Here is a 17,766-nt window from a genome sequence, read left to right as displayed (position 1 = left end):
TTAAAACCTCCAGACTGTTCCTATGCCAGATAAGCCCTGAAATGTAGAGGTACCAGTCTCCCACAGAACATCAGCCAGCTGCATTCTTCTACCCTATAATATCAATACCCCTTTTCTTCATGAAGAAATTAGACTGGTCATTGCCCAAATATCCCTGAAGATTGAAAGAATGATCAAATGAGAGGGAGGAGTTCTATCAGAGAAGTTGGGATTTAACAAATGATTATGACTACTGAATCATTATATAGATATTTCTCTTTAGTTTCTAGTGTATTAGAACAGCCAGAAAGAAATTCCTGAAATCGTGGAACTGTAACCCATACTGTACTTTGAGAAATTTGCTTTATAACTACTTGTTAAACTAAACTTTGAAATTTATCACTTTTCTGTATATATATTTCACAATAAAAAAATGTTAAAAAAAAAAAAAAGAGGCCCAAAGAAGGGCAGGGACTTGGGACTTGTCTGAGGTCACGCAGTTACTAGTAAAGTAGGACTAGGACCCACTCCTCACTCTCTGTCATTCAGATGGTGTTGAGGGCACGTGGTTAGGGGACTTACTGGTGTTGGGCTTAGTGGCTGGGCATGTGATGTGACATGTGTATGTGTCTGTCTGTCTGTGGGAGAGGAGGGGTTGTTTTAGTTTGTAAGCTGCCGGAATGCGATATACCAGAAATGGAACGACTTTAAAAAGGGAATTTAATAAGTTGTAAGTTTACAGCTATAAGCCTGTAAAAATGTCCCAACTGAGACACCCAGGGACAGATACCTTCATTCAAGGAAGGCTGATGGGTCAGGAACACCTCTGTCAATTAGGAAGTCACGTGGCTGCCATCGCTGATCCCTTGCTCCCAGGCTCCGTGGCTTTCAGCCTCTGTTCCTGTGGGGTTCCTCACTTTGCTTCTCCCGGGCTGGCTTTCATCTCTTGGCTTCCCTTGGCTCTCTCCAGGCCTGGCTTGCTCAACATCTCATGGTGACATCTGATGGGCTCCAAGCATCTCCAAACATCCATGTCTCTATTCTCTGAAGCAACTGTTCATCAACGTCTACATCTGCTCTCTCTGTCTGCTCTGAAGTTTCTGTTGGCTCTGGCTCTCTCCAAAATTTTCCTCTTTTAAAGGACTCCAGTAAACTAATCAAGACCCATCTTAAATGGGTGGAATCACATCTCCATCTAATTAAAAGGTCACACCCACAATTAGGCATCTCATCTCTATGGAGATAATCTAATCAAGGTCTTCAACCTATGATATTGAATCAGGATTAAAAGAAACAGCTGCCCCCCCAAAATTGGGTCAGGATTAAAACATAATTTTTCTGGGGTACATAATAGTTTCAAACTGGCACAGGGGTCTAGGTCTGACAGGGAAGACACAGATAATCCCACAGGGCTCCAAGAATAGCCTCCGTGTGGTCCAGGAGACCCAGGGACATAAATAATTCATAGGGGAAGGAAGTAGCTAACATTATTGTGCGAGACCTATGTGCCAATCACTTACAGATCTGTCATCTCATTGAACAAATCATAACAAAAACCCTGTGGGACAAGAGTTGTTATCTCAATTTTACAAGTGAAAACACAACTTTGGAGAAGTGATTTGCTGAAGAATATCCAACTGGCAAAAGGTGGAAGGAGAATTCAATCCCTTGTGCAGACACCCCACTGGAAAGCAATGGTAGCTCCTGAATTTGTTTGGAAGGTGGTGCTAGGAGACTTGTCTTGAAGTAAATTTGCATAGCAAGCACATGTTTTTTGTTCATATCACATGTTTAATAGAGGGAGCTGATAAAAACCCTTTCCTCCTACCCCTTCCAAGCCACTCTTTAGTATTGCCACTCTTTCAAAGTCAGGATTGTGGAACAAAATATCAGCTCAGGTTTGGGGCCCCTTTACCACACAATATATACCTGACAGCAGGAAAGCTCTCTGTGGTGCAAACCTGTAAATCTTTTGGGCAGAACTACCCTGGTCAAACTGCTCATGTCTCATGAACCAGTCCAGAATCTCTGCCCATAACTTAAATATGTAACTTAAGAGAAGCCCCAGATCTTAGACTGAGTAACCTCAGCCTGTTCAAGATGGAAGATTTTCCTTAGACAGATAAATAATTTTGCCTTCCCATTCAGGAGAAAAAAAAAGGGAAAATGAACACAATCCTCATGAAATTTGTTTTATAATCGTTATGATCAGCATGTATGTCTGTTATTAAAAGGAGTTTTGAAGTGTTTATGAGAATCTGGTATAATAGATGAGTAATTTTAAATTAAAATCTTGGTTTAGAAATTTATAGACTTCCAGGTCAAGATGGCAGCTTAACAACGTGCACATTTTAGTTCATCCTCCAGAACAACTACTAAATAACCAGAAACAGTACAGAACAGCTCCTGGGGCCACGTCAGTAACCAGACACACAGCATATCCCAGTCTGGACCAGCTGGACCGGCTGCAAGCACCCACCCAAACCGTGAGTTCCCAAAGCTGCGGTGACCAGCGCCCCTCCCCCACAGGCCGCTTCCCAGAGGGGAAAGGAAAGGACTTTACCAGCAGCAGGGACTGGGCACAATCAAACGTCAATTGTGGAACTAATTAAACAATTCTGACTACTGAAAATAGGCCCCCAGCTTAGGCGAACCTGATCAAAGCAGAGGTTGCTCATTTTTGCCCTGGCACCAAGGGGGCAGGACTGACAGAAAAAGGGGAAAAAAAAAAAGAAGGAAACAGAGGTTTTTGTGGCTGTGTATCTACAAAGGCTTGACTGCCTCTGGATACAGCGGCAGGCCTTTTCAGGCTGCAACTGCCCCAGGAATAGGCAGAAGTGAGCTCTTTTGGGGGCTTATCTGGAGCCTGTGCCTTCCCCAGGGGAGGGGTGAAGCCCCACCCAGGTGGAATCCCTCCATCAAGGAATTCAGACACCAGGGCTTGGTAATTTGAAGCCATTAAAACCAGCCTACAACCTCTCCTCTGTCTCCACCACGCCCCCAGCAGGGACAGTCTGCCAAAGTTAAAGGTACCGCATCATCTTATGCTGGTGGGACCTGCAGTCAGACAAGCACCACATACTGGGCAGGATAAGAAAAACAGAGTCCAGAGACTTCACAGGAAGGTCTTTCAACCTGCTGGGTCTCACCCTCAGGGAAAACTGACACAGGTGACTCTTTCCTCCTGATAGGAGGCCAGTTTGGTCTGGGAAAATCTGGCTGGGGTCTATGATATCTAAGTAGACCCTCCTAAGTGTGTGTGGGGGAAAGGCACCACACAAGCAGGGCAAGAAACAAGAAAACAAGAACTGAAAAATTCTCCTCTGTTAAACAAAACTTAAGCTAAAGGTCCAGATAAAGCTGAACGGAATGTCAAAGAACAGATGGACAACAAATTCATCCAGCAAGAAAACCCTAGATAAAAGAAGTGAAAGCAATCTCCAAAATAAACTAATTAAGGTAATTAAATGCCTAGACACCAGCAAAAATTAACAAATCATACTAGGAAAATTGAAGATATGGCCCAGTCAAAGGAACAAACCAACAATTTAAATGACATACAAGAACTGAAACAATTAATTCAGAATGTACGAACAGACATGGAAAACCTCATCAAAAACCTAATCAATGAATTGAGGGAGGATATAAAGAAGGCAAGGAAAAAACAAAAAGAAGAAACTGAAAGTCTGAAAAAACAAATCACAGAACTTATGGGAATGAACAAAACAATGGAAACCTACAATGCTAGATTTCAAGAGACAGAACATAGGATTTCTGAACTGGAGAATGGAACATCTGAAATACGACAAGAAACAGAAATTATAGGGAAAAAAATGGAAAATATGAGAAGGGACTCAGGGAATTGAAAGACAATATGAAGCGCACGAATATACATGTTGTGGGTGTCCCAGAAGAAGAGAAGGGAAAAGGAGGAGAAAAACTAATGGAGGAAATTATCACTGAAAATTTCCCAACTCTTATGAAAGACTTAAAATGACAGATCCAAGAAGTGCAGCGTACCCCAAAGAGAATAGATCCAAATAGACATACTCCAAGACATTTAATCATCAGAATGTCAGAGGTCAAAGAGAAAGAGAGGATCTTGAAAGCAGCAAGAGAAAAGCAATCCATCACATACAAGGGAAGCCCAATAAGACTATGTGCAGATCTCTCAGCAGAAACCATGGAGGCGAGAAGACAGTGGGATAATATATTTAAATTATTAAAAGAGAAAAACTGCCAACCAAGAATTCTATATCCAGCAAAACTGTCGTTCAAAAATGAGGGAGAAATTAAAACATTTTCAGACAAAAAATCACTGAGAGAATTTGTGACCAAGAGACCAGCTCTGCAAGAAATACTAAAGGGAACACTAGAGACAGGTACGAAGACAGAAGAGAGAGGTGTGGAGAAGAATGTAGAAAGGAAGACTCTGAGTAAAGGTAAAAAGAAGGAAAATTAGATATGGCATATAAAATCCAGAAGGCAAAATAGTAGAAGAAAGTACTACCCATGCAGTAATAACACTGAATGTTAATGGATTAAACTCTCCAATCAAAAGACATAATCTGGCAGAATGGATTAAAAAACAGGACCCATCTATATGCTGTCTCTACTCAAAGGACACGAAGCCAAGGACACAAATGGACATTTACACACCAATGTTTATAGCAGCATTATTAACAATTACCAAGAGATGGAAACAGCCAAAATGTCCATCAACAGACAGTTGGCTAAACAAACTGTGACATTTACATAAGATGGAATATTATGCAGCTGTAAAACAGAATAAAGTTACGAAGTATGTAACAACATGAATGGACCTTAAGGACATTATGCTGAGTGTGATTAGCCAGAAACAAAAGGACAAATACTGTATGGTCTCACTGAATATGAACTGACATTAGTGAATAAACTTGGAATATTTCCTTGGTAACAGAGACTATCAGGAGATAGAAATAGGGTAAGATATTGGGTAATTGGAGCTGAAGGGATACAGATTGTATAACAGGACTGAATATAAAAACTCAGAAATGGACAGCACAATATTATCTAACTGTAATACAATTATGTTAAAACACTGAATGAAGCTGCATATGAGAATGATAGATGGAGGAGGGCTGGGGCATAAATGAAATCACAAAGAAAGAGAGACGATAAAGATTGAGATGGTGTAATCTAGGAATGCCTAAGTGTATAATGATAGTGACTAAATGTACAAATTTAAATAATGTTTTTGCATGAGGAAGAACAAAAGAATGTCATTACTGCAGTGTGCTGAAAATAGATGGTACTTAATATTTTAAAATTTCAACTAATGTGAGAGACTAAAGCAAAAAATGTTTATTTGGTACAAATCTATACTTTGACTAGTGCATCTCCTAATAAAACTTATGTAGATAGTTGATTGAACACCTTAAGTACATGGAACTTTGTATAGGACATGAGATTTTGTTGGTTGGTCCAGGTGATGCCCTGATGAATCCCAGAGTGATTTGATCAGTGAGTGGAAAAGTATTTGCAAAGTCCCCTTTGGGGAATGGTGAGAACAGGGAAAAACTCAACTTCCCCAAGTTGAATTCTTGATATTCTCACAAGCAGTGTGGACAACCAAAGCTATAGGCTGAGCCCCCAGTCTTGGGGTTTGTTCATATGAAACTTAACCCCACAGGGGATAGGTCAAGCTTACTTAAAATTAAGCCTAAGAGTCACCCCTAAGAGAACCTCTTTTGTTGCTCAGATGTGGCCTCTCTCTCCAGCCAACACAGCAAGCAGACTCACCACCCTCCCCCTGTCTACGTGGGACATGACTCCCAGGGGTGTGGATCTTCCTGGCAGCGTGGGACAGAAATCCCAGAATGAGCTGAGATTCAGCATCAAGGGATTGAGAAAAACTCAAGAATGAGCTGAGACCCAGCATCAAGGGATTCAGAAAACCTTCCCAAAAGGGGCAAGAGTGAAATGAGACAAAGTTTCAATGGCTGAGAGATTCCAAACAGAGTTGAGAGGTTATCCTGGAGGTTATTCTTATGCATTAAGTAGATATCATCTTGTTATCCAAGATGTAATGGAGAGGCTGGAGGGAACTGCCTGAAAATGTAGAGCTGTGTTCCAGTAGCCATGTTTCTTGAAGATGATTATAATGATATAGCTTTCACAATGTGACTATGTGACTGTGAAAACCTTGTGTCTGATGCTCCTTTTATCTACCTTGTCAACAGATGAGAGGAACATATGGAATAAAAATAAATAATAGGGGGAACAAATGTTAAAATAGATTTAGTTTGAAATGCTAGTGATCAATGAAAAGGAGGGGTAAGGGGTATGGCATGTAAAATTTTTTTTTCTGTTTGTTATATTTTTCTGTTGTCTTTTTATTTCTTTTTCTGAATTGATGCTAATGTTCTGGGAAATGATCATGATGATGAATATGCAACTATGTGATGATATTGTGAATTGCTGAGTGTATGTGTTTGGAATGTTTGTGTTTCTTGTAATTTTTTTAATTAATAAATTTTTTTTTACTTAAAAAAAATTTTGATTTATATTAAGTTTATTTTAATTTGAAAAATTTAAGGTGGACTTAAGCTTAAGCGAGTGATTAATTTGATTAATCTCTCTTCTCCAGTATGTTGTAAGCCCCAGAACAGTGTCTGCCTTGGTTTACCTCTGAGTTGTCCCTAGGGGTTAATGCGGAATTGCCTGGCTCAAAATAGGCGTGGCTCAATAAATACCTGTTGATTGTATGAATGAATATTGATTCTTAAATTTGCTAATTTAAAAAAGAAAAAATGGGTCAATCTATAAAAGAACTTGCATAAAATGACCTCCAAAGTCTTTTCCAGCTCTGAATCACACTCCAGCTCGGGGCTTCAGGGTCTTCATGTAGCAAACTGTGCCTGGGAGCTGGAAAGCAGTTCTTGACGTTGTCCGTGGTCCCAGAACAGAAGAGCTAACTCCCTGGAGGCCCGCGGACCCGGCGCGGTCCACGTGCACTCGCAGCTGCCCAGCGCCCAGGTTACGCCCTCGCTCCACGATTGGTCGGCCCTGTGGGGGCGCGGCCGGAAGAGGAGAGACTGAATGGCAGGGGCGGGGCCAGCAGTTTGCGGCGAAATATGGCGGAACGCGTTGGAAAGCGCCCTTGCGGCCCGGTAGGTAACAGGAGGTTCGTCTCCCAAACGCGGAGGCCCTGAGAGGACGCCGCGCAGGGGGCTGTGGTGAGGCAGGGCTACCCCACGAGCAAATTTTGCTCTTCTCGCCGATCCGAGACCTGAAGCCCTGAAGTTGCCTCATGCCGGTGGCTGCATGCGCCTCAGCCCAGATGAGAACCGATGCTGGCCGGGGTCGGAGCTACGACAGGGACAGCATCAGAGAATCCATAGCCGTAACCCGCTGTGGATACTGAGGCCGGGGCGCGGCCCGGGTTTCAGGAGGTGGGCTCCCGCTTGCAATCACGAGTCCGGTCGTGACTTACCACTCATTCCTCTCCTGACTCCCAAAGCGAGTCCCTCTGAATTCCAGTTTCCTCTTCTGTGCAGTGGGAACTCACTCAACAACTTATTTGGTGCTCACTCTGTCCCAGGCACTGGGGGAATAGCAGGTCCCTGCCATCCTGACGCCCACTTCCGGACATCAGCGCGTCCCGCCCCCCCCCCCCATTACCCCCATTTAGGGGAGGGACGCCCACTCCCAGGTGTGGCCATTCAGCCTCACTCTCCCAATTTTCTTCTCACCCCTACTCCAGGGTGAATTTGGCCAAAGGGTGGAGTGGCGGAAATGGAAGCAGCAGAGTAAGTGCGAAGCTGGGGTGAATGGCTAGGGTTGAAAGGTGGGGCGGGGGTGGGGACTGTGCTCACCCCCCAGACTACTCCATAAGTGCACAACTAAGCCTTGTGCGAAGCTACCAGCCTTGTCCCCTCTCGGTCCCTTAGGACCCAAAGAAGGGAGGAAAGAAGGGACCAGGAGCCCTGAGGAGACTTCCCGCACAGCTTCCTGGTCATCCACCTAGTAGCACTCCAGAGCTGAGGCTGGCACACTTTAAGAGAGGACTGCTCCCTTGACCCTTCCAAGTCCCCCCACCTCCCACCACTCACTACTAATCAGGATGTTCTCTTATCCAGAGAAAGAGGAGAAAAAGAAGTGGAAGGACCTCAAGCTGATGAAAAAACTGGAGCGACAGCAGGCACAGGAAGAACAGGCAAAGCGCCAAGAGGAGGAGGAGGCAGCTGTGCAGAGGGAGGACCGTGGTGAGTGGGCTGGGTCCTGGAAACGAACACTGGCTGCATGTTTTGGCCTGCTGCACCTGCTTGTGGGAAGGACAGAGAATGTCATATCTGGATGGGCCCTTAGAGACCACTGGGTCCAAACATCTTGTACTAATGGGTAAATTGAGGCCCAGAGAAGGGGAGGGATTTGCCCCAGGTTATAGAGCAGCAAATTGAGACCTAACTTCCTGTTAGATAGATTTCAAGCTTTTAGAGGGTAAGCATCATATCTCATACCTTTATGTCCCCAGAACCTCATAATTGTAATGATAGTTATTTTACTTCTTTTACTGAACACGTTCTGCCTGTTTTCATTTTTCATTTAATTATTTTCATTTAATAATAAAAATGCCTTAATTTTTTCTCATGATAAATAATACATGCTCAAAACAAAACCCTTAAAACAATACCAAAAACTATAAAGAAGAAAGGAAAAATCCTCCCAAACATTATGGTGAGTTTCTCCAGACACTGGGCCTGTTTGTACACATGTAGAGGGGTATGGAGATACGGTTTTACAAAATGGACCCCACATTATGTCCTGGATATCCTCCCACATCAGTACATCTGGATCTACACTAACAAATTCTCTTTCCTTCTTAGCTAGACCTGAACCTCTGAAGGGTCAGGGAGCTGTGTCTACCCTCATGGAGGCCAGCAGCTACCAATGATGCTGGTCCCAGTAGAGACAAGGACCGAGCATGTCATCTGTGCCAGCCATCAGGGAAGCCCCTTACAAGTGTAATCTCAGCCGGCTCTCTCTAAATGACCCCAGGAGAGAGGCAGTGGCTTGGCCCCTCAGAGCCAAATGGCCTGAACCTGTATCTCAGCTGCCCCACCTTTTGTGTAACCTTGGGCCATGTATTTCCTCTCCCGGCTGCAGGTTCTTCCCCTGTAAGTGGGAATAAAACAGTACCTACTTCCTAAGGTTATTGGGTTAATGTATATGCATAAGAGGCTTATTAGATGTTAGCTCTCATATTACCCCCATTTTACAGCTGGAGGGCTGAGACAATAAGTAGCCAGGCCAATGCTTCTAACCACTCCCCAGCCTTGCCCAGTGGTCTGCCCTGCTCAGAGAACCTTGATTACTGAGCCCATTTTCTTCGTGGAGGGACTGAGGCCCAGAGAAGGAATTTGGATCTTTTTTGATGACCTCAAAATTCCTCCCATTTGGAAAATTCTTTAACCCTGGGCTTTGGAGGCAGAGGAAGAGATGGAAGGTGGGACTACAGCTTCTCAGGCTGACTACAATCACCCCATCCATTCCCAGGACGGCCCTACACCCTGAGTGTGGCCCTGCCAGGCTCCATCCTGGACAACGCCCAGTCACCTGAGCTTCGCACCTACCTGGCTGGCCAGATTGCCAGAGCCTGTACCATCTTCTGCGTGGATGAGATTGTAGTATTCGACGAAGACAGCCAAGATGCCAAGTAAGAGACTAGCCCACAAGGCAGGGGCTCAGGGAGCAGAGAGGGACCACCAGGATTGGCTGTGGCTTCACTTTGCTCCCTGCCTACCTGTCTGGTGTCCTTTCTGAGTACCCTGCCTGAAATGCCCCATCATAATCACTAGAGGGTAGGGTTGGTTACAAGGCATGGGCGTTGACTGCAGAGGGTCAGATTGGGAGTGAAGAGCTCTTGAAGGAGGCACTGCCCAGGGCTGGGCACACTGTGAGAGCTTGATCCCTTTCTTTTTCTCTTTAGGACTGTGGAGGGGGAATTCACAGGAATTGGCAAGAGGGGCCATGCAAGTATACAGCTGGCCCGGATCCTGCAGTATCTGGAATGTCCACAGTAAGGGGGATGAAGGGCAAACTTCCCTGAGCGAGGGGTGGTCAGGGTACTGTTAGATGGGAGGTGCCCTCCCCTGGAAACTCCCTGAGATCTGTGTTCTTTAATAGGTACCTGCGAAAGGCATTTTTCCCCAAGCACCAGGACCTACAGTTTGCAGGTATGTCTAGGTGGGCCTTATTCCCATTTCCTGTGTATTGTTCCCCATACACTGAGAAATTCAGTCTAACTACCCATTGTACAGTTGGAAAAACGGGTCCTGAGACGTTAGTGCCTGTGCCTGTTATCAAATCGCAGGTCTGTGGCAGAGGTAGAACTTCAGCCAAGGGTCCCTGCCATACCCCAGTGTTCTTAGTATCTCCCAGACTCCTTGCTGTCTCTTCACCCACAGGGCTCCTGAACCCTTTGGATAGTCCTCACCACATGCGTCAGGAAGAGGAGTCTGAGTTCCGAGAAGGCGTTGTGTTGGACCGGCCCACCCGGGTGGGTCATGGCTCCTTTGTCAACTGTGGCATGAAGAAGGTAAGAATGAGGAGATGGGCTGGGACCTGCCACCTGTTTGGGCTCTTCTGGAGACACCTGGCTCTGGAGGGGAGGCAGGGGCATGTGGGTGGGAACCCTGGATGCAGGTATCTCTACCTGCCGATCCTCCACTGATGGAGATTTGTGACAGAGAAGTGACAAAAACAGGCTTCAGTAAATGAAGCTGGCAGTGAATTGACTGTTTTTTAAAAAGCACAACATGAGATGGTCCTCATGCTGAAACAAAACAAAACAAAAAAACAAACTGTAAAAAAAAAAAAATTTTGTAACTCTGAGGCTGCTCCAGTGTGTTGAAGAACCGTGCTGGGTCGGAAGTAATACTTTTCCACTCATTCATTCTGAAGTCTCTCCCCTATGCCACGCCAATAAAAAAGTAACAGGAAAAAAGCGAACTATAAAATGACAGATGTAGACAAAAGTAGGGAAAAACATGAAAAACTCTCAAAAGAGAAAGTGCCCCTCAGAACTGCCTGAAAATATAGAGCTATGCTTCAGTAGCCATGTTTCTTGAAGATGATTATATAATGATATAGCTTTCACAATGTGACTGTGTGATTGTGAAAACCTTGTGTCTGATGCTCCTTTTATCTACCTTATCAACAGATGAGTAAAACATACGGAATAAAGATGAATAATAGGGGGAACAAATGTTAAAATAAATTTAGATTGAAATGCTGGTGATCGGTGAGGAGGAGGGGTGGGGGTATGGAATGTATGAATTTTTTTCCGTTTTCTTTTTCTGAATAGATGCAAATGTTCCAAGAAATGATCATGATGATGAATATGCAACTATGTGACGAATTACTGATTATATATATAGAACGGAATGATCAAAAGTTAGAAAAAAAAAAGTGCCCCTCAAATGTGATAAATCAAAATCTGCACAAAACACAAACATCAGTTATTGCAACAGTTCCAGTGTATTGAGCTCTGGTTTCGTGCCAGGTGATATGCAGTATGGCAGTAGCTGTTGTTTATGGAAAGTTTTCTGTTTGACAGATCAGGAAACTAAGGCTCAAAGAAGTTAGGGGACCTGCTTAAACTCCTATGGCGAGTCAGTGGCAGAGCCACCAAAATGTAGCAAACTGGAATTTCATCTATTCATGAAATATTTACCTCTTACTCTGTGCCAGGCCCTGTACAAGGAGTGTTCATTTTTAACCTGTGTCTTGTGCTGAAAGTTGTTTTTCACGAATGGTCTCCTGTGGGCAGATCTAGCCCAGGAGCTAAAGGGGTGGGGATGGAGTAGTTGACCTAAACTCCTACTGTCCCTTGCCAGTCTAGTTCTCCTGTGTTTTGGAGAGTGGTGCCCCCTGCTGTTCCTGGAGGGAACAGCTCCCATCTCTTCTGGCTTCTCTTTCAGGAGGTAAAGATTGACAAGAACTTGGAGCCTGGACTTCGGGTTACCGTACAATTGAACCAGAAGCAACTCCCAGGTATTTGAGGGTTTTCCAGGCCCTGTGGTAGCCTGGCCAGCCGAGGGCTCAGAGCCCAGTCTTCACTGTCTCTGCTTCCCTTCCAGAAAGCAAGACCTACCGTGGAAAAGTTGTATCATCACAGGACCCTCGCACCAAAGCTGGTCTCTACTGGGGCTACACTGTCCGACTGGCCTCTTGCCTCAGTAAGGACAAAGCTTTCTCCTGTAAATCTCTGTGTGTTTCCTTTGTCTGGGAAGCAGCAGAGAGTCTGGCTTGAATTAGCTTTCTGTCCTTGGGCCTTTCTTTCTCTGGGCCTTGGTTCCTTGTCTCCTCAGTCTGGGACAGTGGATCAATGTTATCTAAGTGTGCTACTTGGAGTCCTGTTAAGGATTTCTGAGAAAAAGTATCATAATTTTTATTGTCTGTTGTGGGATTGGGAATGGGACGGAAGGGTCAGATATATTGCAGCCCTACTACAGGCTCCTTCCCACTTCCACCCTCTGCTTTGTTCCCCCAAACTAGCATATTCTTGGTCTCTACCCTGCCCATTCCCCATGCAGAGATTCCCTTGCCTGAGTGTCTGTCATGCCCCATCCCCCAGAAAAACACAAGCACAGCCAGAAGCTGTGGCTGGTGGGGAGCAAGACCCCCACTGAGCTGGCCCCACCCCCAGGTGCTGTGTTTGCTGAGGCCCCCTTCAAGGATGGGTACGACCTGACCATTGGGACATCAGAGCGAGGCTCAGCTGTGGCCTCTGCCCAGCTCCCCAGTTTCAAGTGGGTACAACCTGGAGAAGCAAGGGGGTGGGAGGAGTGGAACGGGAAACAGCCCACTGGGGGCAAAGCTGTATAGACTGAGCCTCTGTACAGGAGGCTGAGCTCTGGGGACTGTGTCCACTTGGGGCCTTGATGAACAGTCAGTGGTGTCCCCATCTCCTGTGCGTACCAGGCATGCCCTTGTGGTTTTTGGGGGCCTTCAGGGGCTAGAAGCTGGAGTGGACGCCGATCCCAACTTGGAGGTGGCTGAACCCAGTGTCCTGTTCGACCTGTACATCAACACCTGCCCTAACCAAGGCAGCCGCACTATCCGCACTGAGGTGAGCAGTGCCTCCCCCACCTCCAGTCCCAGCCTTTTCCCAAATTGGGCTCTTCCTACTCTCTTGTATAATTGCAGGTATATGGCGCTCTCCACTTTGAGCCCTACTTGCATCTCTCTTTTGTTTTTTTTGGAGGATGCACGGGCAGGGAATCAAACCCGGGTTTCCCACATAGCAGGCAAGCATTCTTCCACTGAACCACCCGATACCACCTCTTTAAGGAAGTAGTATACTGCTAGATCTGAGAGCCTTGGTCCTAGGTATCCACAGAACCTGTGAACCCACTTCTAAGGCAGCCAGAACACTGTCCCTTTGGGCACCTACCTAGGGTGAGGTTCTATTGCTCCCATCAGTCTCAGAGGGGTGGTGATTACACAGAGTGGACAGCCCCAGTCTACGTGTTCCCAGGGGCTCTCCCTCGGCCAGGTGCTGTGATCCTGCTACCCTCACCCTCCCAGCAGAACTCTGGTTCTCATCCTTCTAATACCCACGTTGAGGACCAAGAACTTCCTGCCTATTATCTTGGGAGAGCCTCCCCCTGATCCCGGGAGGTAGGAATCATTACTGTCATCCCCATTTTATATAGAAAGAGACTGAGGAACAGAAAGGTGAGGCCTGTCTTTGGCAAGTATGCAGCTAGCCAAGTGGCAGATTCTGAAAAATGGTCCTGGGTCTGTCCTTAACCTCTACATTGCACTGCTGAGGAACAAAGTCCCAAGGAGCTCAGTCCTGGGCAGTAAGACACTGAAGAGAGGTAAGGAGCCAGGGGACCCAGGCAGCCTTGTCCCAGCATACTGTCACACTTCTCTTCCAGGAAGCCATCCTCATCTCCCTGTCTGCCCTGCAGCCTGGCCTCACCCAGGCAGGTGCCAGGCCCAGCTGAAGGTTCTTTCTGGCCCAAGAAACTGAAACAGCAGCGTTGAAGCCAGGGGTTCCTACAAGACATCTGGGACAGACATAGCCAAGACCTGTCTCAAAAATAACTACATTTAATGTGATCCAACTCCTGTATACCCACAGTCTCATCAGGCTGCCTCCCTCACTTGCTACCAGCAGTGATGGCCTTGACGTTGCCTGCTCGTGCCAGGATGTTTGGCACAAAAAGCAGCCCTGAGGCCCTCTCGATGCTCTCAATGGGCACCAGGAAGCGCTCCAGTGGGATGGCCTCGTCCACAGGTGCGTTGGGCATCACATAGGAGCGGAGCTCAATCTGCCCACCTGCTGCCTCCAAGATCAGCACCTTGAAGAAGTGCGTCGGCACTGCCACATGGTTCTTACCAATGACCTGGTACTTCACGTAGGACTTTCCATCAGCCTCCGTCCTGTGGGCAGACCCAAGCACATGTCCTTTCAGGGCTTCCTGGGGGCCTGAGGCTTGGTCCAACCCCATGCCAACGCCTCTTCCTCCAGGAAGCCTTCCCTGACCCAAAGTCCACTTCTGTCAAATGCAGGGCAGCCCCTTGAGTGTGAGGCTTCTGTACCTTGCTCAGCTCCCCCATGAGGCTGAACTCTTAACAGGGAGGGCACTGCCTCTTACCCTGAAGTGTTTTCTTCATGCCCAATACTGAGCCAGGCAGAGTACATGGCAATAAATACTGCTAAAAGAACCAGGCCTCCTAAACATTCACATTCCTCTTGTGGGCATTTAATTACTGTTTGTCTCTCTCTGTGGGTGGTATGCAAGGACCATGATGATTTAATCCCCAGTACCCAGCAAAGGGCCTGGTGTGTAGTAGGTACCCAGAACACTGAATGAATGATTTACTCCATTTCTGTAGGCCATAGGAGGCACTTGCTAATTAAAGCTTATCAATTCTCCAGCCACCACCCCAGCCAGCTCCTGCCAAGCCCTTATTGTTGGCCAGACCCTGAGCTAAGCAGGTGACATTCACCATTCTACTCAGTCCCCTCAACAACCCTGAGGTAAGAGGTACAGTCCTCTTCTTACAGGAGGGTCATTCAGGCTTATAGGTCACTTGCCTACCACCACCTAAGAACTAGGTATTAGGACCCAGATTCCATCCCAGGTCTGTACACTCCAAAGCCAGCTGCTTAGCCACAACCTATTGCCTTGCTCATCCCTATCCTCAACAGACCAGAAAAAATCAGATTGTGCAGAGAACCTCATTCCCTTTGACCTGGGAGCTAGAGTTACACCAAGGCACAATAGTGAAGGTTTTGAACCAGTCAGATCTGAGTTAAAATGCTGGCTCCAGGGGAAGGGTGTTCAGAGCAGAGAAAACCCAAGGCAAAAGAGCTTGGTGCATTGAGGGATCTGCAAGGGTTTCTGCCTAGGTAGAATACAAATTTGGCTGGGATTGGGTATGGGAAGAGGTAATGGAGAGGAGCAGGGCAAACTCAGAGGTAATGGAGAGAGGAGCAAGGCAGACTTAGGGTCCAAGAGAGAAATGGTGTAGGTGGATACCCAAATGGAATGGAATGCAGGTCCAAGGCAGGGAGAAGGACAGACCTATCAAGAACCAGAAGAGTACTGACTTGGTGTTGATCCGGAGCCTGAGGCAAGCGTGAGTGGTAAGAAGGGACTTCCAGATGGGTGGGAGACCATGTCATCCCCAGGTCCCCCCACCCCTAGTTTCAGTCTCACCTGGGCAGGAAGAGAGGCCCTGTGCAAACATAGACATTTTGATAGGTACGGGTCAAGCTGCGGCTGTACTTCTCCAGGTTGTTCCAGGCATTCTGGTTGAGGTGGGGTACCTGGGAGGAAAGGGGGTTAAGTGGGGTATTCCCCTTTTCCCAGGACTGTCCCAGGCCCTGAGGGGATGTTGGCATCAAGCAGGGGGATATCTAGCTATGGGCAAGCAAGAGCAGGAAAGTGAGGTTCACAAAGGAGAGTCATTCCCCAAGGTGACATGGTCATGAGGGCCAAGTCCAAATATGGCTAATGAAGATGCTACCCTCCCATCTAGAATGGAAGGGCTAGGCACCCCTAAGTCTCAGTTTCAAAGAGGTATATGAAGGAAGACGTACATCTTCCCCATTAAGATGAAAGAAACAGGCCTGGCCTGCAGAGGGCTTCACCAGAAGACCAGCTCTCCCAACCATCTCTTCTTTCCTTCTAATCTAAACTACGTGTAGAGCTTAGCGAGAACTTCTTGAATCTGCTACTGACTCCATCACTTTAGCTGGCGCCCAGGCCTCATTATGATGTCTAATAAAATGGGTAAAGGACTGTACTATTGAGAGAGCATAAAAAGAAGTCAGGCTGGAAGCTCATACCCCACAGGCCATTCAGAGCCCCACATCAACCTCCATGGACTGGGTGCCAGACCCTGTTGGGAGTGGGGCCAGAGGTTGAGTGGCTTATCCAGGGTACACGGTAACTGGTATTAACAGCCTGAATGCTTGCCAGCTATTTTTCCTTTTGCTCCTCTCAGACAGGCAGATTAGGGGGCAATGGCTGAAAACTTAGGTTCGTCTATATAGACTGCCTGGGTTCTCCTCCTTCCAAGGTGTGTGACACTGGATTAGTCACTTGGCCTCTCCAAACCTCAGCTTTCTCAAAAAAAAGCCACTAATTAACATTCACTGAATGCTTGCCGTGGGCCAGGAAGTGTATTCAGTACTTTACATGCATTGTATCTTTAATTCCTCAACACTACCGCAAGAGGGAATTACCCCATTTTACAGACGAGAGCACTGACGCTCAGGCGCGGCCCACAGCAGAGGCGGCGCTCTCCCCTTCCTCCTACAAGTGCAAGGCAGGATCAGTAAGGCACCTGGCCTGGAGCGCGCACCCGGCGGCGACTCCATGCTGCAAAGGGGCAAATCCAGGCTCAGAGAGGCAAAGCGCTACCTGGGGCGAGACGTTGCTCAGGTAGAAGGTGTCGTCCATGGCTTTCTGGCTCCAGCGGTGGTTGGCAGCGGCGGCGAGGTGGCCGCGGTCGAAGCCGCTGCCGCGGTAGTCGGAGTTGGTGGCGCGGTGGTACGCGTGCACCGATTCGTCCTCGCGAAAGTCGCAGGAACGGCGGTCGCCATCGCCGCGGAGCCGCTCGGGCCGCAGCTGCTCGATCACCCAGAGCGCGCCGCGGGTGCGCGGGTCGTAGCACAACACGTACGATTCGCGGTTCTTGAGCTGAGCCAGCCCCGGCAGCCCGTACTTGGCCAGCTCACCCGGGCCGCCACTCGCTGGTCCCCCGGGCACCGCGGGCAGCTCGGCAGCCGCCACGGGCAGCACGGGCAGCCTGCCCAGAAGTATGGGCGCTGCTTGTGCCTCTGCCTGCCGCCGCCGCCAGCCTTCGGCGGCCGCGCCCAGCCCAGCGCCCAGCGCCAGGGTCAGGCCGGCCCGCAGCGCCCGCATAATCCAGCACCGTAGTGGGAGCGGGAATGGAAAGTGCCACTCGGGACAGAGGGAACCCGGCGACCTCCGACGCCCAACCCGTGAGGCTCTTAAAGGGGCCGCACCAGCCCGCGGGCCCACCGTGAGGATGGGGGCAGGCGGAGACGTGGGAGGGTGAGGATTCGTCCGTCTTTCTATTCACAATTGCTCAGAAAGGCTGGAGACTCGCAACGAGAGAAGGACCAGCAGCGGGTGCACATTTCGGCTCTCGTTCTTTGCTCTTTAAAGACGCAGGCTTGAAGTGTGGCAGGCCCACTTTGCGCTAGGACTGGCCATCGCCTGCCCGGCTCCGCCCTGCCCCCCCCCACGTGTCTAC

General features: G+C 47.7%; 2 protein-coding genes across 3 annotated transcripts; one reads left to right on the top strand and one right to left on the bottom strand.

Annotated features, from left to right (window-relative positions):
* Positions 1-7,036: 7,036 nt before the first annotated feature.
* SPOUT1 (SPOUT domain containing methyltransferase 1) lies at positions 7,037-14,700 on the top strand. 2 transcript variants are annotated; one of them, XM_077146914.1, is made up of 13 exons: positions 7,077-7,130; positions 7,248-7,412; positions 7,724-7,769; positions 8,100-8,225; positions 9,517-9,676; positions 9,950-10,039; positions 10,147-10,196; positions 10,428-10,558; positions 11,943-12,015; positions 12,102-12,200; positions 12,671-12,773; positions 12,946-13,093; positions 13,908-14,700. In XM_077146914.1, exons 4-13 carry the CDS (start codon positions 8,138-8,140, stop codon positions 13,974-13,976), a joined length of 1,011 nt encoding a protein of 336 aa, XP_077003029.1. In that variant the 5' UTR covers positions 7,077-7,130; positions 7,248-7,412; positions 7,724-7,769; positions 8,100-8,137; the 3' UTR covers positions 13,977-14,700. The 2 variants fall into 2 exon arrangements, with proteins under 2 accessions (XP_077003028.1, XP_077003029.1); XM_077146913.1 differs by lacking the exon at positions 7,248-7,412 and having other exon boundaries at positions 7,037-7,130.
* Positions 14,067-17,734, bottom strand: ENDOG (endonuclease G). Its single transcript, XM_077146916.1, has 3 exons — positions 16,908-17,734; positions 15,699-15,808; positions 14,067-14,415 (listed from the first exon to the last, which is right to left on the bottom strand). Exons 1-3 carry the CDS (start codon positions 17,409-17,411, stop codon positions 14,133-14,135), a joined length of 897 nt encoding a protein of 298 aa, XP_077003031.1. The 5' UTR covers positions 17,412-17,734; the 3' UTR covers positions 14,067-14,132.
* Positions 17,735-17,766: the final 32 nt, after the last annotated feature.

The sequence above is a fragment of the Tamandua tetradactyla genome, chromosome 2, assembly GCF_023851605.1.
Source record: "Tamandua tetradactyla isolate mTamTet1 chromosome 2, mTamTet1.pri, whole genome shotgun sequence".
NCBI classification, from domain to species: domain Eukaryota; kingdom Metazoa; phylum Chordata; class Mammalia; order Pilosa; family Myrmecophagidae; genus Tamandua; species Tamandua tetradactyla.
Note: the sequence above shows the minus strand (reverse complement) of the source record. Positions and strands in the feature narration are given on the sequence as shown.

Coding starts and splice junctions, on each gene's coding strand:
- SPOUT1 (XM_077146913.1), top strand. CDS start 7,095: ATGGCGGAACGCGTTGGAAAGCGCCCTTGCGGCCCG. Junction 10,197..10,427: donor CCAGGACCTACAGTTTGCAG/GTATGTCTAGGT, acceptor CTTCACCCACAG/GGCTCCTGAACCCTTTGGAT. Junction 12,016..12,101: donor GAACCAGAAGCAACTCCCAG/GTATTTGAGGGT, acceptor CTTCCCTTCCAG/AAAGCAAGACCTACCGTGGA.
- ENDOG (XM_077146916.1), bottom strand. CDS start 17,411: ATGCGGGCGCTGCGGGCCGGCCTGACCCTGGCGCTGGGCGCTGGGCTG. Junction 15,809..16,907: donor TGAGCAACGTCTCGCCCCAG/GTAGCGCTTTGC, acceptor CTTTCCTCCCAG/GTACCCCACCTCAACCAGAA. Junction 14,416..15,698: donor GGGCCTCTCTTCCTGCCCAG/GTGAGACTGAAA, acceptor GTCTGCCCACAG/GACGGAGGCTGATGGAAAGT.